General features: G+C 54.5%; 1 protein-coding gene across 1 annotated transcript in view; it reads left to right on the forward strand.

Annotated features, from left to right (window-relative positions):
• LOC141962702 (hydrocephalus-inducing protein homolog) overlaps window positions 1-23,757 on the forward strand; it is an 89,764-nt gene that overhangs the window by 54,496 nt on the left and 11,511 nt on the right. Inside the window, 16 exon segments of the mRNA XM_074911071.1 lie at window positions 359-672; window positions 11,011-11,203; window positions 13,106-13,222; window positions 13,909-14,118; window positions 14,976-15,113; window positions 16,797-16,974; window positions 17,483-17,613; window positions 18,277-18,410; window positions 19,422-19,558; window positions 20,384-20,511; window positions 20,624-20,815; window positions 21,209-21,358; window positions 22,443-22,682; window positions 22,901-23,069; window positions 23,232-23,382; window positions 23,384-23,406. Coding sequence (XP_074767172.1) covers window positions 359-672; window positions 11,011-11,203; window positions 13,106-13,222; window positions 13,909-14,118; window positions 14,976-15,113; window positions 16,797-16,974; window positions 17,483-17,613; window positions 18,277-18,410; window positions 19,422-19,558; window positions 20,384-20,511; window positions 20,624-20,815; window positions 21,209-21,358; window positions 22,443-22,682; window positions 22,901-23,069; window positions 23,232-23,382; window positions 23,384-23,406 — 2,605 coding nt within the window.

A 23,757-nucleotide genomic window follows, 5' to 3' on the forward strand; every position in this document is an offset into this window, starting at 1 on the left:
GCAGTGCCATGCTGCTTGTGCTGGGAGGGCAAAGCAGTTCTTCTAGAGCTGGAGCAAAAGGCCCTGGTGTGCCAAGTGCTGATTTAATTCTGTATTTAGCACATCGCTCCTGTGGGTCCCAAATTGAGCAGTAGAATATTTATTTTCCTCATGTATTGATGCAGAGCACAGTGAGATGAACCTGAGATACTCTCAGACAGAGCGTGGTGGGGCTTGCAGTCAGGCACACACTGTGAAGAAAACACAGGATGAACTGAGAAGCCTATGCTGGGGTCACACGTGAACATTTCCACATTTCGTGCTGCCAGACCTTGGGACTTCATCAGGCTGGTGATTAATACTCTTCATTTCCTTGCAGCCCATGAAGCTGGAGATAGGGGAGGAACAACTTCTCTCCATCAGATTTAACCCTGCTTATGAAGACAATTTGTGTAGCCAGGTAGTGGAGAGGGTTCTAAAGATACAGTTTCTGGAGCATCCTCATGAGGAGCAGGTCACCATTCGGGGAGAAGTCTACTTCCCAAATCTCCATATCCAGCCCACGGCCCTGGACTTCGGCTGCATCTTGAACGACACTGAAGGTGTGTGTTACATTGAAATGACCAACTGCAGCCCGCTTCTTGTCCAGTACCACTGGTCCTTCCTGATGGACAGCTGCGTGAGACAGATGAGGTATGTGCCCCTTTGCTCTCTCATTGAAGCTCTTCTCCTTCCTCGTGTCCTGTTTGTGCTTTGCAAAGACCAAGGCTGTTTGCCTGTGATCTGACAAATTGCTTTCAACTTTCCCTGGGGGAGTAACACCTCCCAGCCGTGGTCGGGTTTAGGTGCTCAGGGAATAAGTGATCACCAGTTTGACGCTGGGAAGGAGACAACGTTCTCCAGCCAAGCTGGGGCTGTGAGATGCTACCAACACTTCCTGCATTGTCCATAACCTAGAGTCCTGCTTTATTTCTGGAGCTACAAACCCATACCTAGGCACTGGGACAAGCAGATATATGATTTTTCTTCCCTGGCAACCCTATGTGTTGTCATTTTACACTAAGAACCTACACAGTCTCTTGCTGCTGCTTTACTGTAGCCCCCATACTGGTTCCCCTGGGAAGGAAGGCTGGGGTTGGAAAGCTGCTTTCTCAGACCTTTGTGGCCTGAGGCGAACACCACACTGGTGCAGTGAGTTTTCATCTGTTAAACTGCACCATCACATTCCCCAAACAGCCATTTAGTGTCTTACAGGGAAAGGGCAGGTTCTGCTGCAGCTGTGGGTGCAGCTGTAGGCGTTGGTGGGAGCACTTGTCGGAACGTCCTGGGAAGCAGGGCCAGCCAGGGCTGGGCTGTGGTTTACAAGCCCAAGAGCAATCTCGCAGTCGTGCTGGAGCACATTTATAAACACATCTCTAGCAGTTCCTCCCGCTGTGGCCTCTCTGCTTAGTCAAAAGTCTAGTCTGGGCAGTTTTAATTACAGTAGCAAATGTTTTATCCATAACGCCCTAGGAAACCCAGCAAAGTTAACCATTGTGTGTTGAAGTGCTGCCATTACAAATAAGAGAGATCATCAATAATCAGGTTTGTTTAGAGAATTGGGATCTGGCTCAGAGGAGACAACCTACTGGGAACTGGAGATTAGCTGTGGCGATGAGGAGAGCTTGGGGGAGAAGACCTGGGCATGGGGGTAGCCTGTTCACAGTCGGATCTTACCGAGTAACAACCAGTCTTTAGTGTGGCCCTTCTTGATGCACGGCACCTGCCAGAACAGACCCTAAAATGCAGAGGAAAGCCCACAAAAGCAGGTGGAGGGAAGTGGGCAGGGAAGGAGGAGCAGAGCTGTAAGCCCAGCCTGGAGGCCCCTGTCATCTCCTGCTAAATTAGATTAGGGTTTAATTGCAAGCTAGAATGAAAATCTAATTTTGATTATAGACCAATGCATATATTTTATAATAAGAGAAGCAAGCACGTTACAGCAAAGCCTGTGTGGAATTAATTCTTCTGGGGCCACTTGCTGGCCAGTTGCCTGTCTATCTTTACTCCTTTCTTTCTTTAGAACCAATTTAAGGTTTTGGAAATGTGAATGCTGAATCAGCTTTCAGCTTTTAATTACCCCGTCTCCACCTAAACTGGCTTTGGACCCGAGCCTGCAGGTGCTTGTTCTTCCAGGGGATTTCGAGTCACCCAACTCTGCTGAGTCGGTAGCAGTTGAGGGTCCTGAGCATCTGGCAGGAGAGCAGCCTCTGCTCCGAACGGCTTGGCATAGCCCCTTCACTGGCTCGTTAGCACTGGGGACATTATGGCAGCTCCCTTTTCTGCTCTGTATGTTAATTAAGCAGAATGTACTTTCTGTGGGTCCCTCAGCAGACACCATGTGATTCTCCGTGGCAGAGCTGGAAATGAAGATGGTCTCCAAGCTATTAACACCTCAAGTTGCTCATTAAGAACCTGGCAGAAGGGCAGCATGTCAGATATTATTTCTGGTCCACGTGAAGCATTGTTAGTATTCTAAACTATCAGATCAAACTCACCCAGATTTGACAGCAAGGGAATCAAACACCAGGTCTCATGAAGGTGAGATCAATAGAGTTTAACCATCCATCCATCTGACCTTGCTGGAGCCGATCATCAGAGACTCCCACCATCAATCAGACACACACGTTTATTTTGGCCAGGAGAGAACAATGTTCCTCTGCCTGGACAAGACTGCATGCTTAGATCTTTTTTGCTTCGAATTGTTCAACCTATTTTTCCTACTTACCCTTTGATCACTGCTGCTACTTTGAGCAGAGCAATCATATAAGCAACACAGTCCAACCATTGCTGTGTGGTGGGACGTGCCCAACTCACACCAACCCATGGCCCTTCTCTGGCACTGCTGAGCCATCAATCTCTCATGGTGACTCTTCTTCTAGACCTCTACGTGGTTAGAGACAGACTGAGAGTACGTTCTCTTCACCCCTTGGGTCTTTGATAGCTCAAAGCTGAGTTAATCTTTTGCACCACGATGTTTTCTGCCGCGTTGGAATGGGTCACGAGTCACCCAGTAGGAGACTGTAGGTCTGGAGTCAAATTCAGACATTTCATCATACTTCTTACCTTAAAGGTTTATTTCTGAAAGACTGATTTGTCCCCCTTTCTAAGGGCAGTATCCAGCTCCTCAGCTTTGTTTGGGTTTCCCATCAAAGGGAAGACATTAAATCTCAAAGGATATAGAAGGATTTTCTTTGAGACCTGTGACAAAGGCTGCCAAAGCCTCATCGCCAAACTTCGCTGTTCTCTATAGAGTTTTCATCCTCAATTAAGGACCCGTGCCTTGTCATTTACTTTGAGCATTGCTGTTCCTGCATCACCTCTTTGTCCCCTTCATGCAAGACACGTTTCCTCCCTGGGACAGAGCTGACACACACCGAGCAGTCCGAGTGCCAGGACGGATCAGCAGGGAGCTCTGCCCCTCTGTGGCACCTGTCCAACCCCCTCTGTGTATTGATCTGGCGTGTCTGGGGAGTGGGAACTTCTTAGCTACAAATCCAGTGTAATGAATTGCCTGTAGATTCTTTGGGAAAAGGGTTTGTTGAGCTAAACATGTAGAAAATCACTCTTTCCATCCAGGATTTTCTCGGCCAATGTGTTTTGAACCAACCAGGAGCCTTTCTCCTCCCAAGTGGGTTTTCCTACAGCATTAGTAACTTCTCATTCCTCGCTCTCTCTCCTTCCATCTCAGCCTTGTTACTGACCAGAAACCCCCAACTCTCTGTTATATTTGATGGGGTTTCTGCTTTGTTGTTTTTGTAACAAGGAAGAAATGGAAAATGCAGGCAGTGAACAACAGTGCAAGGTACAAATCTGACAGCAGTCCCCTGTCAGCCAGCGGAGGGGAGAGGGAGCAGCAGCAGCAGCAGCCTGTCCATCCGGAATGCACCCATCCACCGTGCCCCTGGTCTGGGGAGTCTCAGATGGGTGGCAGTAGAGCATACCCCCTCCTCATCCCCCCGGTGCCATCAGCTCCTCGGGGCAGTACGTTTTGGGCTTTGGAAGCCCCATGGGTGCTACTTTTCCTGCTTAAAGCCAATGTTTTGGTCCACAGTGGTTTCTTTGCCAAGGTTTTCTTTGGCCACAGCCACCAGCTCCATGTGCTCTCGGAGCCACTCCACGCTGTGACAGGCTCTGTTAAATGAGTGTGTTATAAAAAAATCATCTCTTATCCGCCTGATCCATCTCCTCATCCCTGAAAACAGCCACAGTGTGAAGACTCGCTGTTGCTACTGCCCTTGTAGCAGCACAGGAACGTTGATTCATAGAATATCTCAAGTTGGAAGGGACCCATAAGAATCACCAAGTCCAACTCCCTGATCCTTGCAGGACCACATAAAACGAAATCATATGACTAAGAGCATTGTCCAGGTGATCCTTGAACTCTGACAGGTTGCCACGCTGCTCGCAGAAGCAGGTGGGTTGTCTTTGCCAGCTCAGAGAACAAGTAGCAACTGGGTTAAGGCAGAATGGACCCCGTGTTCACACAGCCCAGGTGAGGACTTTGGGATGTCGGGGATGTATCACCATCAGTCTGTGTCTCTTGACTTGGACAGGGAGGCAGCCAGCGGCAAAGAGAGGGCAAACCTTCAGCTCTCTACAGCACAGCAGCCTGGGGAGGACTTCAGGTCCCAGGGAGATTTAATGGGGCTCTGCAAAGAGTGGGGCAGCGCAAAGAGATGCCCACCCCAGAGTTAATGGTGTAGGCTGGTGCCAGAAGGATTGGTTTATTTCCCACCATCCGCTTCTTGTAGCAGGAGGCAGGAGTCCCGGGGGGTTGGGCACCCCAAGGGTCCTTCTGGGCCAGCTGTGACATGTCATGCATTTTTGAGAGTGCCTGACTCAATTAATGCCGCCTTTTCAGCTGCTCTGCCCCCAGGAGAGTCATCTTTCTGTCTGTGTGAAACCCTTCCAACTGTGAGTTTGCTTTGCTTGCTTCCTCTTCGGTGGGACCTGTCACCTCTCCCTCACCCGCTTGCCTCCATCACCCCACAGCCGTCCCCGGCTGTCCTGGTGTCACCTGGACCAGGCCAATCCTGTCTGCTCGTCCCTTGCCCTGGCCCCAGGAGCTCAGTGGGGCCATTGGCCTGTGAGCACGCTTCCTGGGAGTATTTCTGCCTTGCTCTTGGTAAAGCAGGGGGTAATGATGTTGTGCTGTGGGAGTGACCTTTAATAACTCAGCAGTGGCGTTAACTCACCTTTTACACAAGGCGAAAGCCATGCACAGCCTTAGATCTGTGATTTCTGCTGGTGCCACAAGCCCTGCTCCTTCTGGACAGGGGATGGGTGGCGGTGCTGGCGTACTCAGCGGGGTGGAGCTTCAGCATCTGAGTGATCTGGGGATGTGACCCTAGGAAGTACATGAAACTGGAGCTTGTTTTGGTTTGTTTCTCCTTCTGCCTTAGTTATCGTTGCTGCTTTACCTTCTCCTGTCTTTCCCTGCGGTGACCCGCTGCAGAGCCCCGTTGGGAGGGTGTGCTGTGGCATCGCTGCCCACCCCGAGCATGCTGGGCAGCCTGCACCAGTGCGGGCCAGTGGAGGCACCTCCTGGGGTTCAGCAGATGCTGTCAAGATGAGCAGGGACATTTCCTTCTAGGTGAGGACTTCAGGACATGGGCCGTCACTGCATCTCCCTCCTTTTCCTCGCTCTGCTCTTGGCACCGTGGAGAGACAGTGATGCAAGCTGGTGGGCAGAGGGGCCGTGGTTGGCTTTTCCTGTGGTGCAGCTGCGAGCCCCTGTGCTCTGGAGGGTGCTTGGCCGGGGGTTGCAAGGTCTTTTTGTACTGCCGTTGGGTGCAACGAGGCACCCAGAGCACATGGGTGCCTGGGCAGAGCCCAGGTACCTGCTGGTCCTCAACCTCCAGGATGCCCCAGGTCAGGCTTGAGCTGCTTTTTGGCTTCCTTTAGGGTGAAACTGGCCTGCCAAGCCCGCCCAGCCTGGCCCCTACCACCTCAGACTGTCCTGTTCACCCTTTTCACAAACTTGTTGAGATCCAGCTTCGGCCTCCTGCAGCCTTTCCCTAAGGAGAGGACATTGAGAATCTCTCTCTTCCCAGGGCTGGGAACCTCCTGCTTGCCTTTCTAATCACCCAGGAGCTGGTTATGCTCAACCACTTCTGCTCCCCCCTGCTTCCTAGTATTCTTAACCCTTGCAGTCACACCCTCTGTGTTTCCGAGCTCTAACGCTTGTCCCCATGAAGGCGTCCTGAAACGGTGAGTGTCCAGATCCCTGCCACAAAGACGGCTGGAGCACATCCCTCCTCCTTTGCTATCAGTCACGGCAGTCAATACAGTTGTCTGTTGGCAGAGCTGATTTTTGAAGTAGCTGGTACAATTGTAATGGGTGCCGATTACTTTAAATAGCATCTGCAAAATACAGCTGTCAGGGCTTGTTTAATTTTGAACAAAGACTACAATTATTGTTAGAGCTGCTCATTTGTTCAGAGGGACCTCTGGCCAGAGTCTGATTGAGAAGCATTTTTCTGATAGAGAGAATGCTTATAAATTGCCTGGCTGACGTGCAAAGTATGAGGAAGGAGAGGACTTACTGGGTCATGTTTTACCATCTGTAAAAGCAGTGCAAGTCAAAATAATTCCAGTAAAGTCAGTGGAGACTCTTCCAGGGCTGTGACCTGTCAAGAGAGGGAAGTACTGCTGCCTCAGGGTGATCTCCACAAAGAGCTGCTGTGCCTGCAGTGCCAGTGGTGGCTGGCCCTGGTCCAGCTTCGGTTGAACCAAAGTGCCTGAGGAGCTTTAGTGCCTCTCCCCTGCAAAACTGGACCAGCCACATCTCATGGAAATACTCTGGGAGAGGCATGAGCCCTGTCACATGGAGCTTGAGGGGCCTCAGACCCTCCTCTGACTCTTCTCATCTAAAGTGATGGGATGGCCAAGGTCTGTGGGCTTCAGCAGGAGCCAAGGAATTCTGTGCATCCAAAAATCAAATCCTGTGGTTCCTGCTTCAAGGTGCTGGCGAGCTTTGGTTACTGCCCCGGGAACGTGAGACACTTCAATTCTGCTGCATCCATTCCCACACAATTTCTGCTTTCAAACAAGAAATCAAAATTCTCCCTCATCTCTCAAAACGGACATGCTTTTGACTTGGATAAGCAAGTGGCTGTTGAAATTGCGTATGAACTTTGAGTTAATTAATACTTGGTCACAGTGGGACTGCTCGCTGGATTTAGATGAATGCCAAATCCAGCTTAATCCCTTGCAGCGAGTGCAAGGCAGGAGTTGGAGGTGTCGGGTCTCACCGCAGCAATGTTGCTTCTCTTCTCTGTCTCTCCGCTGCCTGGTCTGAATTTCAGTGGGTGGTTCAGTAAATACACAAACCTTAGCTCAGCAGGGGAATTTATCCCGGCTTCAGGGCCATTTGGATGAAATGCTGTTCAGTAGTCACTCTTGATGAGGGCAAACCCTTGCCACTGCCTTCCTCAGCTGCTGGCCAGCTGGCCCAGCTCAAGCCCAGTGTTCCCACATGGTGCACTGGGAAGGCTTTTGGTTTGCGCCTGTATTATATTATTTTTTTTTCAGCTGCAAACACCCTTGAGCTGTCTGTAGCTGGCTCCAAAGTGCCTTTTTAATATGCATCTGATGGCCAGAAGGAGAAATAAATGTGCACTGTAGGGGCCTGTAGGCTGTTCGGGTGCCTCATGGGCATGCGGTCTCGGGTGCTTTTCCCTGTGGTGACCTGAGAAGAGCTCGTGCTTTGTTGGGAGGCTCGTTTTAACCCAGTGCCGTGGCTAGTGGGGGCACCAGCGGGTGGTCCTTGGGGGCCTGGGCAAGGATGCTCCACACGTGGGTGCCATGCACTAGGGAAGCAGTCTCAGCACTGTTAAAACTCTTGCATTTCATGTAAAGGGGCAGTGGCTTCTGGCTCCTGTCCCCGGTGCTGGCCGGGCTGTGGGGAGCTGGGGCACTCCTCTTTCAGCGCTGCAGGGTTGGGGGGATGGTCCTCATGTTGCTGGCTCTCACACAGCCTCAGGCGGCCGGGTCACGTCATCCTGTGTGAATCTTCACGTGTAGTTTGCAGAAGCGGTGTGATTTCTAGCTCCTCTATTCTGGGGGGCGGGTGTGGGAAGCTGTGGCCCTAGCAGGCTCAGAAACCAAGAGACAGACTGAGGTATTTTCTTTCAACATCTCCGAGGCTGGGGACAGTGGGTGACACAAGGCTGTCCTGGCCTTAGCAGGAAGGACTCCTCTCCCCCTGGTGTCAATCTGCCCGTGCTGCCATTAAATCCCCCCTGTTAATTCCTGGATGCATTTTGTCTCAACTGAGGGGTGGCCAGTTTGGGTGAGATAGACCTGGAGGGCTTAACCCCTTTCTTTCAGCCCCTCCAGCTCCAGGCTGACCTGCTTATGTCAGGAGGCTCCGTCTCTCAGCTCCACGGTGCTGATGGAGGCACGTCCACAGCCCTTCGGCCCCTCTGGTTTGGGATGGGTCCTCTCTGCAGGTGGAGGATCTGCTCTCTGCTCCTGGCCTTCCTCCCTGCATTCACAGCCTTGGCCAGGAGGTGCTGGAGGGGAAGAGCTGCCTAAAGCTTGGGCTGATGCTGAGCATCTTATCTTCCCCTTTCTTCCCCGTTTTGAAGACATCCCCCTTCAGCACCAGGAAGATTTCTTGTCCCAGGGGTCAGCTTTCTATTGACACCTTGGGTTCCTCCCTCCCTTTCTTTTCATTTTACATTTCTTATTGTTCATTCACTCGAAAAAGTCCCTCACCATGCTTTGTGCTTCTCCACAGCAGGACTCACTAATCACATCATCTCCCAGCACCAGGTCCCAGAGGCTTCTGCTTGAGAGTGAAAAATATTGTTGTCTAGGCACCACGATCCCATGAAGTTGCCTCAAGCCATTCTATACAACCGAGGGTAATTTTATAAGCGATTACGGATTTTGCATCTCGGGGGTTTACCTCTCCTCAGGAGCTGTTCTTAACCTGCAGTATTTATCACAAGCAGCTCTGAGAGCCGCGCTTTCATTGCCTGGCTAGGAGGGGTCACAGCTAGCAGTTTTGGGACAATCACCATGACAATGGCCAGAGCCATGCGCTGAACTGGTGCACGGACTGGTGTGTAGCTGGAGGGCTTCGAGGTGCTCTTGGCCCTGGATGTGTCTGCCCCTGCGCCGGGGGCATCTCCCTGTCACCAGGGACAGGCAGCGTTCGGCTGCAGGCTGCCCGGAGGCACCGTTGTTGCAGATGAGCTGGATTGATTTCATCCTGAGGCAGATGCCCAAGTTAGTGGCTGCTGGAGGTGTTGAGCAGGTGGGTCACCCCTCAGGGCACCCCAATACTTGTTAAGGCGCCTCGGCTGAGAGGAGCGAAGGTTGCACTGGTGGGACAGGAGATGGGCGATGCTCTGCAGGGGCAAGCGCGCACCTTCGTCCCCTCCAGCCCTGCCTTGCTCTTCCACGTGGACGGTGCCGAGGTGGCCTTTGGGGTCCCCCATGGGGTCCCAGTAGCAGGCAGAGGGGGGCTGGGGGGGGGGGTGACGGCGCTGCTGCTCATCGGTCCCTGCTTGGGGCAGCTCGCCTGAGCAGAGCCTTGTTCTTGCATGTGGCTGCAGGAAGGACAAGTCAGGTGGGATCTCTCGGGGGTTGTGAGGAGCGGAGCCTCTAATCCAGAAATGGAAACCAGCCTTTAATGATAAGCTGCAAAGCCAGAGACAAATACTCATTTGGGAGCACGTCGTTAAAGGCCCTGAGTTCCCAGCTGGGAATGAAGCACCCACAGTGCTGTGAAAGACGGGGCTCGTTTGCCCCCGGGAACACTTGCAGATAGGCGTGGTGACAGGCAGGCACGGTTCCAGCGTGTCCCTCCATGGGGCACTGGAAGGATGAACAGAGTTACCGTGAGCACCTGCTGCGATTTGAAACAGGGAATGTAGTCTGAGTCACTGGGACTGTTTGAAAATGTTAAACCATACACTTTCTACTGACACGTGTTGGTCAGACTATCAACTCAGTTCTGTCAGTAAGATGAGCTGTGGAACTGCTTTGCTGAACCATTTGCCAAATTGGTCCTCAAATGGTTTGTGTGTAGAAGCTGCTGGGGAGGTGATCATGCCACGTCAGTTACAGCCTTGTTTCAGCAGAGCTGCTGCCCTTTGAGCGCGAGGTGCGGCTGGAGCCGTCGTGTCGCAACCAGGGCATGCCGGTGGCACAGCAGGGAGCTGAGCCTTGTCACCGGCGTGTGCCGTGTATTGATTACAAATGCCCAAAGCTCCCTTCCCCGGAGCACCGATCGCTGCTGCTTCGGCGCTCCTCAGGGATCAACGGGCTGTTCAGCCGTGAGTCTCTGCCCGGAGTTTCTCAGCGGGTCTTTCCACGCTGCTCCGCGTGTGTAGGGTGTCCCGTGCCGGGCTCCGTGGGTGCCCCGCACGGCGCTGGGCTCTGTCGGGGTTAGGGCACAGCAGGCTCCGGGCTCTATCCCTGCTCCTGCCTTACGCGCTTGGAGAAAGCCTCGGGCATTGCGGCTTGCTTATGCTGACCTGCAGCTGCGGGTGGTGTCAGGGGAAGTATTCCGGGTTAGCACCTGGTGGAGCTGCAGAAGTTCTCGCCTTGGCCCTCTGGGTGGGGGAGGCCCAGTCTGCACTGTGGGTGCTTTCGGGAGGGCACTGGTGGCTCTGCACTGGCTTGTTGCTCTCCGGATCTGCCCCTTTGTGTCTCAGGCTCACCTTTTTGCACAGTCTGTGTGTGTCTTCCTTTCCTGCTGTGATTTTTACCTCCCTACAAGGCTTTCACCCGTGTCTTCTTCCATTTCTCCTTGCAACCAGTTGCCAGCTGCCTGTGCTGCCGCTACACCAGCATCATCCCTAGGCAGCCCCGTATGCTGACCTGCTCCATCCTGGTTTGGGAGCTGCTGGCTCAGACCCGTTACTGAATTCACAGCAGCAGTGCCCAGCCGGGGGCCGCATCCTGCCAAGGAGTTGCTCGTGCAGGCTTCCCTCCCTCCCACTGCAGGTCCACGATCAAAGTCACGTTATTTTCCAGGTTCAGCCCTCCAGTACCGAAATTTTTCACCAAACCCCAACCACCAAAGGAGGAGGGAGCCTGGTCGGAGCGCTCGGTGTCTGCAGGGAGCAGCTGCAGGGATGGAGGTGTGGAGGAGCCAGCTGAAGCCCTGGGAGCCACAGGGGATCCTGCCCAAGAGCCAGCAGATGCAGATGACTCCCTGGAAGCAAAGGTAGATTTTCTTGTACGCCTACTGCTTGTACTGCCTCCCCCATCTTGCCACTGAAAAGCCGTACTTGTGCCAGTCCCCCTTTTTGCTGCCCTGCTGTCATGTGCCCTGAGGGTGGGCTGGGCAGCAGAGCCAGCGGCTGGACATGGGACTTCTGGGGAGGGAGAAATCGGGTAGTTTTGCTTGGAGAAGCCCACTGAGATCCTACAGACCTATGCTGAGTTTGGGGTTTTTAGCTTGTTTTTACACTGTAAAATGAGCCTTTTATCTGCATCATGATGTGAAGGCTTCCAGTTTCCTTCCTGTATCAAGCTGTGCCAAGTACTGTGATCTCCAGGTACCACCTTCTCACCCCCAGCTGGAGCCGCTTGTTTTTATGTCTCTGCCTTCACCCGAGACCTGCAGTATCGCAGGGGTGGCCACAGAGCCATCTTTGATAAAATGAGACTTTTCAAGGTCATTGTCTCTTCATCCTGACATGAAAAATGGCCTTTGGTCTGCTGACCTTCCTGGTGAACCTCGGTGCTTTGGAGCTTGATGTCTGTGCTAGTGGGAACTGGCGCCTTGTTCTGCATCGTGTGGGACAGAGGCTGCTCCTGGGGCAATAAAAGAGGATGCAAGAAAGCATGGGAAGTTCTGAAAGCACTGGCATTGGCATTAAGTTCAAGGAGAGGGGTTGCACCTGCTCACATCCAAACTTCGGTCATTTTAACATTATAACGGCACATTTTTTCTGGATCAGGAGAAATGATACCCCGTAGATGTAAAGAATAGCGTGGCTGAATGTTTTTGGATAGAAGTGTGGAATCTTCTTTATTTCCTGCTTTGTTACCATGTATGCAGAAACAAACCAGAGAAAAACAAGTAGATGTGGCTAAGTAGGATCCAAAAGGCTTCAAAGGATACCTCTGGATTGCAGCTTCCCCTTCTGCTTGTGTGACTGTGTCAAGGCAATACCCACATAACCTCCCTGGGGAGGAGGGAGACCATAGGCCTAGGAAAGGTGCGGGTTAGAATCTTTGAGAATAGGCACTTGGCAAAGCTTTGCTAGGCTTGAAAATGTGGAGATGAGAGAAAGAGCATTGAATCTTCCGATTCTGAGCTTCATCTACCGGGGAGATGTAGCCTCTGATTAGGTGTAAAGATGTCCCATAAAAATTCTTGCAGATTCTGCTGATGCCAAGGCCCCAGCACAAAGCACTTCTTCACGTTACTGAAGAAGCAGGTATTGCCACACTTCAAAAGCACTCACAAAGCCCTCGCTTATTAAATAGGGGTCAGAAGCCCAGGGATGAGGTTCCTTTTGAAAGATGGCACCTCTGAGGTCAAACTCCAGCTCTCAGCTGCTGCAAGACAGAAGAACATCTCTGCTGCCTTCTTCAGGAAGGTGTCATTCAAGAGAGTGACTTGGTGGAGATCCTCAGCTCTCCAGCACTGATGGGTGCACAAGATGAAACCTAAGCACTCTCTGAAATGGGATACTTGTGCCAAGCCCTTATTTTCCTGGTTTGATACTTCTCGCTTGCAGCTGTGCTCCTGCTTTTGTCCTGAAGAACCTAACCTGTCGAGGCATGGGGTTCTGCGCACGTTCCCTGGGCAGGAGTGAGCGCAGCTGGTCTGGCACAAGGGTGCAAAAGGCCCTTGAGGTCTCTGCCAGGACTGAGGGCTGGGTGCACTCAGCTTCCCCATGCACGCTTGCGCATAGGAAGCGCAGGCGGAGCCCGTGTCTCACCTGTGGGTGGGCTTGGACCCACTCAACGGATGGCACGGACATACCCGTACTTGATTTGCACCCAGGTCCCATCTCAGCTGCTCCTGGCTGGGTGAGGTGGCGGAGCCTGCAGCAGAGTGCTCTCGCCCAGACCAGCCAGGCGCTCGCTGCAGCCCATGGTGCTTGTTTTGCAGGTGCTGCCATCCCCTGCTGAGGAGCTGGAAGGGGCTGTGGAGACACAGGGCCTGGTGGGGATCAACAGACTGATGCAGTCTGTGGAGGCAGAGCCCGTCAGCTTGGGAATGGAGGAGGTAAGTGGGAATCCATCTTGTGCCACGTTTCCGGTGTGGCAAGCAGTTCTGTAGCCCCCCCTCCCCACTGGTGGCCCTCGATGCTGCTCGCAGAGTGGCCTCGCGTCCCTCCAAGCCCATCGCACAGCGCTGCTGAAGCAACCGGTCACTGGAGAGGCCACGCAGGACGTGTCGTAGGGCTGACCTGTGCAGCAGCTATGGAGGGCATTCTTCATCTTGTTGCTAATCAAGTGGTCAACAGGAAATTTCTGCGGTAGCTTTTGCTGTAGCATCTTGAGAGCGCGCAGCATGCGAATCGGAGAGAGTGAAAAACATCAGATGAGCTGGGCTGGAGTCCTCCCCCCAGCTCTGAGAGCTTTCACCTCTGAATACGGTGTTTTGCTTAGGGCAGTAAAAGGTGCTTTTAAAGGCAAGTTCTGCAGTGGAGAGAATTTCTTGCTGCCAGGCGACATCCCAAATTACTTTTAATATGTAGTGTATTAATTAATGAGGGAGCATGGGAGAAGGTTTTCCCCGTGGCCCCTCCACTGCTAAGTGGAATGGGTACAGGATGAGATTAGGATGATTTTGCCTGTGTTTGAGGAAGAGCCCCCTCCAGCCACGTCTGTACTTTGCTCCAAGCCGTGGCTGCTCTTCTGCATCAATTTCCATGCTTGACATCTTGATCTCTCCTCGCCTACCTCCAGGTTTTCGATGTCCTGCCGCTTTGCGGTGTGCTGCAGCCAGGCAAGAGCCAGCGGGTCATGTTCACCTTCTTTGGCCACACAAATATCGTCGCCCACGTCACGGCGCTGTGCAGGGTGGAAGGAGGCCCGACCTATGAGATCGCGCTGAGCGGGGAGGCTTCGCTCATCAACTACCTCCTAGACATCACGGAGATCGACTGCGGGCTGCAGGTACCGCACGCTTCTCTTGGCAGAGGTCCTTGCCGTGAAACCATCACCGGCGTGTTGCTGCCACCTAGGGCTGGGGCTCTCTCCCCTTCCCAACTACTTTGTTGGCTCTATGGCTTGGAAGTACAACCTTGGAGTGATATGTTCTGCATCCAAGCTGGTTTTTAATAACCATGTCCGCCCCCCTCCATCTGGTAATTCCTCCTCCTCAAGGTAACTAACGCCGCCTCCTGGGGCAGGCAGGGTCCCAGTGGTGATCTCCAGAGGGACGTGCCCCAAGACGTCCATCTGCTGATCCGCTCCTAAAGCCTGAGGTCCCAGGAGGTGCTCTCTTTTAATGTTCTTGATTAATCAGCAAAATAAACCAGGGAGGAAGTTAACTTGGGCTTCCCAGTCACTGTAGCTGGAGAGAATGTCCTAGAATAATCCCCACTTCTTTTCGGTCAAAAACCCCACAGATATTTCCAGCTGTTGGCCCTGTCTCCCATTTTGCTGTCACTGCAGGTGCTTTTTCTTCTGCAGTGTCTTGATGGCACCTCCTTTGTCCCAGCTGGGTGTGAGATGACACACCATGAGGTGCAGAGAGCTTGTCTCCTCTTTGCTTTCCTTATGACTGATCTCTGTGGTTGGCATTGCCCCTCTGCGTGCCACCATCAGTGTCTGTTCCTGTGTAGGGCTAAGGGGTGCCCTGTGGCGGTGGCTTACCCAGGTTAACCAGGGAGACTCAAGTGCCCGTATCTCCTCTGCCTCTGCTTTTCTCCTGCGTTGAGTTCATTTGCTCACACCCCAGTGAATGCAGAAGGAGGTTCCCAGTATCAGGCCTGTGCCTTCATCTTGCCACTCCTCTGTCCTCTCTCCAGCTGTTTAACAAAGTCACCGAAGCAGAGGTCACCCTGCAGAACAGAGGGAAGATGGGCTTCAACTACGTGGTGCTAAGTCCCGGCGTGGGGACCGCAGAGAGCCCCCTGCCCGGCGTGCCCCTGGTCCTGCCCAGCACGGTGAGTACGGAGGTGGCGCCTGGACCCTGGCTGTGGGTCAGGCTGCCCAGGAGGGGGTTGTGGGGGAAAAACACAAAATTAAAAAAAAGAAAGCAACCCACAAAAGCAGACAGGAGAGACAGGGCTGTAAGCAGCTGCTGCTGGGGGGCAGGGGTGGTCCAGCAAGCACGGTCCTAACGGCCCCCCTTCACGGCCTTTGCCGGCGGGTGACCCTGCCGTCACACAGCAGCCACTGGCCGGAGGCACCAGCGCTTCGGTGGCTCTGGGGACCCCAACTGCTGAGCGCTCCGGCTGTGCGGGCACCGGGGCCGCGCTGTGCCGGCTCTCCTGGGGGTCACCGTGCCCAGGCTGTGTGATCGGACAGGGCTTAGCCCTTGTCCCTGCCTGTAGCACACCCTGCCAGGCCCCTGCCAGCACTGAGCGGGACTTAAATCCTCTCTCACTTGGGCATGAAGCTGCTTTGGCAGAACTGTAGCAGCCCCTGTGCCGGTCCCCCACTCTCGCAGCTTTGCTGCTCTTCAGGAGCTCTGTGGGGCAGTGAGGGGGCCAGGCAGGAGCAGGGCTGGAACAGCGAGGAGAGGAGTTTGCAGCATCCCACCATCCGAACTTCTCAGTCCTGCGTGGCTGTCTTTGGGCTGGAGCAGCATTCCTGTCTAGTCCCTTTTTGCAGTGGGAAGAGGAAGCCAAACGGCGTTCACATTTCCTCATGCCTGTCTCCTACAAGGGGTGGCACACTGACGCCCTCTTCCTGCCAGCTTCCCAAGACCCAGCTCTGCTTGGCCCTGCGCAGTCGGTCGCTTTAACAGCCCCGCCGGCGCTGGCAGCTTGGCAGGGCTGGCTTTCGCTGCAGCTGTGTTCTGCGCTGCACCAGGGGCTCAGGGCACCAAGTGGCAGGATCTGTCCCGCTCAGCACCTTCTCCCTGCAGCGTGAAGGGGAGCGGGGAGCCGAGGGTCCAGCCCAGCGTGCAGAGGGCGAGCCGAGGGAAGCTGCGGCTGTGTCCCGTCACCCAGGGCTGTGTTGCTGTCCGCTTGCATTTGCTCTCAGCCTGGCTGGCGTGAGCCTAGCCTGGGGCTGGGGCAGCCTTTCTGGAAGCCCGGAGAGGAGGTGCCCTGCCTGGCAACACCTTGCCTAGATGTCATCCTAGTCTCTGCTCCTGCCTTTCCGGAGATGCATGTTTGCAGGTCACCGTGAGTCTGGATAGGCTCACGCACCCCGGTGTAACCGCACAGGCAGGAGGTGTTTGGTTGGGATCATTATAAGGGGTCAGGCCCTTCAACACCAGCCTGGGAACAGCTGGTGTGCTGTGGCAGGAGCTGCTGGCCATGATGAGAGTGTGGGCACTTCCCTTATTTTGTATAGTGGCTGCTAAAAGAGCTTTTATTTCTTCAGTCTGGCTCTTGCTAGCAGAGGGTAAACACCATTAGGGGCAGAGCTGTGCTCATGCTGAGAAGGGGGTGGTCTGTGGGTCTGTCCTGGGGGAATGCATCCCTACGGGCCCTCCGAAGGACCTGGTGTAGGAGACCTCAGCTTCTGTGATTCTATGAAAGCGAGAAGGCGATGCTGTCTGATACTTTGTTATGTACGAGAACCTGCCTTCTCTTCTCGGCATGTCTGTCGTCTGAGCCGTCCCTCCGCCAAACCCTCTCTGGTGCATTCCCTCCCTCTTCTCCCACACCCTGCAGGGTTACGTTGGACCTGGCAAGGAGCAAGTCCTGAAAGTCTACTACCTGCCAGGAGTGCCTGGAGCCTTCCGCAGGACTTTCCAGATCCAAGTGGGTCACCTGGAGCCCGAAGAAATCTCCCTGAAGGGAGAGGGGAGCTTTCCCAGGATCTACTTGGACCTGCCCAGGAACATCAAAGGTGAGCACGGCCTGTCTGCTCCCCAGGAGGGGCCCCTGTTTCTCCCCCATGTCAGATGCCCGTAGGGCAGCTCAAACTGCCTCCACCAAGCCTGGAGGTTTCAGGGCTGTCAGACCAACACTCAACACCCCGGTTGCTTCCTGAAGCTCTGGCAGATGAGCCCGTGTGGGCTTTTCCCCAGGAACCATCCTGCAGAGCTTGCCAGCAGGTCGGAGTCCTGGGAAGGTGATGGCTAGACAGAAATGCTCTGGAAAGCTGAGCACAGGCTGGCAGGGATTTTGTCAGGGTTGGATTTGCAGCACATTGCAGGGGATGAGATGCTCCCATGTGGGGAGGAAGATGGGTGGGAATGAACATCAGGGTTGATAGAGGAGAAGCATCTACTTTCCATACATTGCTTGGGGAGGGTGTTTCTGGGAGAGGCCAGAGTCAGGGGAGTGGGGCTTCCCAGCTTTGAGGGGAATGGCTCTGTGCCCCACTTCTATTTGTGGATGTTTTCTTCCTTCAGGAAATGAAAAATATGAGAAGGTCCTCAAGGAGGTGATAGAAAAGATGGAGGAAGATGGCCAGAGAGAGGAAGCAGCAGTTCTGGGGGCGGCTGTGGCTGCGGAGCCACCCCCAGATCCCTTGGACGCCGTGGTGAGAATGGCTGCTGCCCCGTTTGACGCGTGCCACCCTCCCCCGGTGTCACTGGGTCCCCTGCAGCCCGCAGCAGGCTTCCCGGGGCCCTGCTGGCACTTGGGACCTCCCTGCCCACACCTGCCCATGATCCTGCACAGCTCAGCAGTGCCCCCGGGGCTGCCCCAGGGAGAGATCCTGAAGACCCTGCTCAAGTGATGAAATTTATGGCACTTCGTGATGGGATGTAGGTCATCACTGGGGGATTTGCTGCTCACAACCCAAGCCCTGCCAGGTTTACAGAGCTTAATAGCAGCAGCCTGACTGTGCTCTGGGACTGTGCTGCCAGTGCTGATCTCTCAGAGACAGCAGCCTTATCATGACTCCCTTTACAAGAGAGCTCTTGTCCGAGCTGCTTTGACACTGGCTGGGGGCAGGCAAAGACTTGAAGCTCTGGAAGGTTCCTGGCTTGTCTGTCTGGCCAGATCAGCTTTTGTAACAGTGACTGGGCAGGCGAAGTTGCTGGAGTTCGTTGCCCTTGAGATGAGGCCCTGCCTGAGAGAGCAGGAGGTGTCACAGACACTGAGCAGCGAGACAGAAGGACCCCATCACCCCTCCAACACGAGCAGGGGGGAGCCTTGGGAAGGACCGTTGCTAACCAGCCGCTGCCTTTCCTTCCCTCAGCTGGACCCTGGGCTGCAGATGCAGATGGAGCAGCTGCTGATGGAAGAACACGCCCTGGAGCAGCAGAAAGCTCTCACCTCTGGTCCCCCAGAGGCCACTGCCTTTGACCAGCGCGCTCGTCAGAGGCTTCTCAAGTTAGTAGGGGCTCCCGTACCCTGTCTCCAGGTGCCCCGAGGGTAGCACCCAGCAGTGCACCCCTGCTCCTGAGAGCTGGGGGTAGTGGGGACTCCAGAAAGGGTCTGATCCTGGTGGCTTTGCCGTGCTCCCTGTGAGCAGCTGAGTGTCCTCACTGCCACAGAGCCACCCTGAGCTTTGGAGGTGCTCAGCTCCCCACAGGCGCTGGGTCCTGCTCTTAGGGCTGAGGGGGCCAGTGCAGAGCATCAGGCCCTTCCAGAGAGCACCAGCACCGTCCCTGCTGACCAGATCTGAAAGAGGCAACTCAAATCTTTGTTCCGGCTAACAGACCACACTGAGCAAAAAGAGTAGGGAACCGCAGAGGCTGACACACCCTTGACAAATCCGGTGGCTCGCATGCTGGTGGGACTGCAGGGCTTACCTCGGTATCTTCCCTCTGCTCCTCCATGAGGAGGCACGGGCACGGTAGGCTCCAGTTCGGGAAGATGCTCTGCAAAACAGATCACGTAGGTGCTTTCCCGAGTGAGATCGCTCTGGGAAAGGCCCCTCCCGTGAATCTTGCAGGTGTTGATTGCCGCATTTGTCCGTGCTGCTTTGGGGACAGATGTGGTTGCAGAGCAGTGAAGATTTCCTGTGCAGGCGAATCCCATGACAAGGTCCTGAAGCACTTTCAGGCTGGGGCTGCACATGGGGCATAGCAGTTTCACTGAGACCGGTGGAGGTCCACTGGACTTACCTACAGTGGCTTCCCGCAGCAGAGGAGCTGTGATAAATGATATTCATTTTAAACTAATTTTATTTTAAGGCCCCACTGGTAGCTGATAAAACCTAGGTCCTATGCTCCTCGTGACTTACCAAAGTCTTATTACCAGGTGGTCAGGCCTTGGATTTCATGGTCTTGAGTTGAGTTTTTACAACAGTGAATCCAGAAATATTTTATTTGCATCTTTCATGCTCTTGGAAATGCAGCCAGGCTGTGGTTTAAGGATTGTCCTTACTCCTCCTTTCAGAGCTGAGCTGCCCGAGTACCTCCTGGACTTTGGGTACGTGATTCTCGGTAACACCCCCACGCACGTCGTGAGGATCACCAACACCGGGCAGTTCCCTGTGTCCTTCTGCGCTGACAGACAGGTCCTGCGTGACACAGGTAACCAGTGCTGGAGAGCCTTCACGTGGGCTCGAAGGAGCTGTCTCTGACAGTTTAGCTTAAGCCACTGGATATGGGGAGGTTTTATGAGTGCTTGTATGTATAACTTTTTCCTCCTTGGGACCTGCTGCCTGGTGCTTTAGAGCCTGAGTTCTCCAGGCCAGCAGCACTCAGAGACCCGGCCCGCCTGGGCCTGCCCTAACGCTTCCCTGCAGGGGCTGGGTGGGCTGATCACCTTGGTCACCTCTCAGCATCTTCTGCTCTTGGCTACCATGAGCATCGTCTGATGGGCACTCCGTGAGCTTGTGTTGCAAACAGATGGACCCTTTGTGGTTTGGAAGTGCTTTGTTTAAAGTTCATCATGTCATAGCACTTCTGTTCAGCCTTTAGTGAGGAGACAGCCTGTGAGGTCCTCTGTTGTATCAAAACAGGCTTCCGAAACAGGCCGTGACGGTGCCTGGCCGTGTCTGAAGGGTGATCAGGTGCCTCCTCTAAATCGTTTTTCAGAGAGCACCATGGCATGGGGGAATCTTAGTTGGAAATTCTCCTTTGGAGAGGTCTGGGCATCCTTCCCTGGGATCCCTAGTGAAGGAATGGCTGGAGCTCCTCAACTGAGATGTTTCCTTTTTACCATGTGGGTCTTGGATTCTGGCTGTGAAAACCCTTTCTCCTTGTGCGGTGACAAGGGAGAAGGAGTGGCAGTCTTCTCCACAGGTACAAAGGGGAACTTCACAGAGCTGCCAGCCAGGACATACGGCCTTAACGTGCTTGTGACACGTTCATGTCGATTGTGTATCTCAGCTGCTTTATTTTCGTCTGTTCAAGGTTTCAGTGTGGAGCTGGACCGCGTGAAGCACCTGCCCTGCTGCGAGAGCAAGACATTTGAAGTGTGCTTTGACCCACAGAGTGCCAACCTGCCGCTGGGAGAGGTGGACGTGCTCCTGCCCATCAAGGTACCTGCGGCGTGCTTCCTTGCCCCGCTGTGCCCGTGCACCTCTCGGGGCAGGTCGGGGACAGCAGCAGATGTCACCGTGGCTCTCAGCTGGATGCTCTGTCCTTCCCTAGGTAGCAGGAGGCCCCACGTTCCACGTCCGCCTCCGTGCCAGCGTGGCCATGCCAGCCGTCTGCGTCTCCAGGGACAGGCTGGAGTTCTCCACTCTGCAGTGTGGGCAGTGCCAGGAGGAAACCATCCAGCTCCACAATCAGGTCCAGGTCCCCTGTAACTGGCTCATCACTATAAATGAGCCTGTTAAGAAGGTAAAGCACAGACCATGTGTAACACGTACCTTCTCGGTTGGGTTTTCTTTGCCTCTCTTGCCCTTTCTGCCCTGTGGCTGCGTGAGCACTTGGGCTGCAGCTCGTCTGAGGAAGCTTTGGAGGTACAGAGCAAGGCTGGCTCACCTGGACCTGGGCATTAGCTGGTGCTTCACTTCTCTGCCACCTTCCCCTGTTCCTCCTCTTCTGAGGACGGTGCCTCCCCATCTGCCTGCCCTGCCGACGTGTTTTCCCTCCAGTTCAGGCCAGGGGTGGCCTCGGCTGGTTTGGCTGTGGGTGCCCTCAGCACCGTGACGGTGTCTCAGAGCACTGCGGGGACCGAGGGTCTGTCCTCGCAGACCGAGGAGACCTCACACGATTGTTTTCTGTGCTCAGGTGGACAAGCATTGGCCAGCGGGGCTGCGTCAGAAGGTGCCCCAGAAGTTGAAAGCCCAGCCGTGTGTCTTCGAGGCGCTGCCCTCAGCTGGAACCCTCGCTCCGGGACAGCGATGCCACGTCCGAGTGAGGTTTTCGCCCACCGAAGAGGTGAGATGGGCGAGTGTCACCCCCAGGAGGTCTGGCAGGACAGTGTGGTAACGAGAGCCCAGCACGGGGAGGAGGAGACGGCGTCTGCCTCCACAGAGAGCTTTCTGCAAGCCCTGTACCCACTGTGCCTCAGTTTCCCCTGCAGCACACTCTTCTGAGAGGGGCTTTGAAATCCCCCTGGGGAGCTTGCTCAGAGAGCATCAGGGCACGCTGGGCTGGCTGCCTCTTGGTGCATGGGGGGAAATCTGCCTGTTTGCCCTCGTCTCCCCCTTGCAGGCGCCTGTTTGAGGCTGCAGCGCCCTGGTGCAGAGCAGCTGGCGCGCTCACAGGGGATAACCCTGCAAGGGCCAGTCTAGGCAAGTCCTGCTGCTGGTACCAGCAGGCAAAACAGCCACCGGGCACCTTCCTGGGCACGGCAGGACAGTCGCCTGGAGTGGTTGCTGCCAGCAGTCCCTGTGGCTCTGGCTCAGCCTGCCTGCGCGTTCCCAGGCACTCTGGGAGTCAGCTGCAATGACGGGGCGTTCCCAAAGGCAGTTTGCCTGTGGCCACTGTGGCTTGGAAACTGGCAGTGGGTAACAGGATGGACACAGGTGCTTCCGTGCCTGGGAACAGTCCCAGGGATGTTTTAATTGCTGTAGAGGTGTAACCATCTTGTGTCTGGCATTGACCAGAGCCAAACACTGAGCAGAGAAGTCGACCCTTATTTCTAGCCAGTGAGAGCTCACCTGCCTCATTCATCGAGCTGATGTTTGCCTGATGCAGCAGTGCCAGGACTGTGTCTGGGCAACATAACCCTCAGGACCTTTCTCATGAGCATCACATTCCCTTGTGACTAGGTGAAAACATCTGATAGTGCGTTTTAGATTCATCTGACACCAAAATAGCCAGTTAGACTTCACATTAGGATTCATCCCAGTTCCTCAGAGCCAGCATGCAGATGCTGTAGCCCCTGCTGGAAGTAAACATCTGTTTTCCATTCCCCTTAGAGGTACTGGTGACACCCCTGCCCTGGGGAAAGAGTTGAATTTGAGGCCCTGTCACTTGGGACTTCATGGAGGAGCTTTCTGTGCCTCTCTCTTTTCAGAAGTCCTACAGAAGTGAGATGAAGATTACTGTTTGCCAGAGCAGCCAGAACCTCCAGCTGCAGGTCTCGGGGCGTGGGCTGGAGCCACGGCTGGAGTTCAGCCCCCCAGTGCTCGAGCTGGGACCGTTGCTGCCGCACAGCCGTGGAGCAGAGGGGACGGTGGTGGTGAAGAACCCATGCGAGTTCCCCATCGAGTTTTACTCGCTGGAGTTCGACCAGCAGTACCTTGCTGAGGAGCAGGTGAGAGGGAAGCTCTGGTCCCCATGTGCACGCTCCCGTAGCTTCACAGTGCTCCAGCGTTCCCGGGTTCGTGCCAGGGAGATGGAGACAGTTCCCAGGGCAAAGCCTGGTGGCATTTCAGGGTTAGCCAGCTCTGCTGGCAGACTGTGGAGGGGCCTGGATAGTCCGTGTTGTTAGAAACACGTCCTGCATATGTCTTCTCTTCCCTACATGCACAGGCCCTGCAGATGCTTAAAGATTATGACTGCCGTAACACCTTATTGCTGCCTCCACGTGCCCCGGGTGAGAAGCTGCCCCCAGAGGTGCTGGAGTACTATCAGGAGCAGAAGAGGCTGCAGGATGAGGAGTCCAAGACTGGGGAACCAGCAGGCCAGGACAACGGTGAGGGTTTGGCATTGGCTGTCCTGAGTGTGGACACAGCGGGGAGTCCAGCCCGCACACCCTGAGCTCTCCACGGGAAGCCCAGGCTTTCAGCAGCCACCCATTCCCCAGCTTGGTGGAGGAATTCCAGCGTGAAAGTCTGTGCCTTGTAACACGCAAACTTTGAAGATGTCCAGTCTCTGTCAGATCAAGGAAGAAAGTCCTCTGCTGGGATCATTCACGCTGTCTCATCCCAGAGCTCATCCGTTTTCTCCTCCGTGTTTGATGAAAGCCAGTCCAACGAGGTGGACTCTAAATCTGAACACAGAGGAGAGGGAAGGTGTTGAGAAAAGACAGGGGATGGGTATTGTTGCAGACGGGACAGGGACAAGTGAGAGGCCAGAGAGGTTCTCCCCAGTTTTGCCAAATGAGCACCTTTTTGCCCCAGGAGCTGCTGGGATCAGGGTGATGCTGTTCCCTTTCCTAGGCAGGGCAGCGCGCTCTCTGTCCTGCGTGACACTGCAAGCCGAGATGGCTTTTGGTGACCTCCTAAGGGCAAAGGTGGGAGCTCTTTGCAAATGTGTTATGATGAATTCAGAGCCCAGCTACATCTCCTGGAGTAATATTCCTAAAGCATCCAGCTTTTGGATAATCGCTCAATGTGCAAATGGAGCCTCTCCCTTGGGACAGTGTAAAATGCCTGGTTCTGCCTGTC

The sequence above is a fragment of the Athene noctua genome, chromosome 7 (genome assembly GCF_965140245.1).
Source record: "Athene noctua chromosome 7, bAthNoc1.hap1.1, whole genome shotgun sequence".
In the NCBI taxonomy this organism is placed as follows: domain Eukaryota; kingdom Metazoa; phylum Chordata; class Aves; order Strigiformes; family Strigidae; genus Athene; species Athene noctua.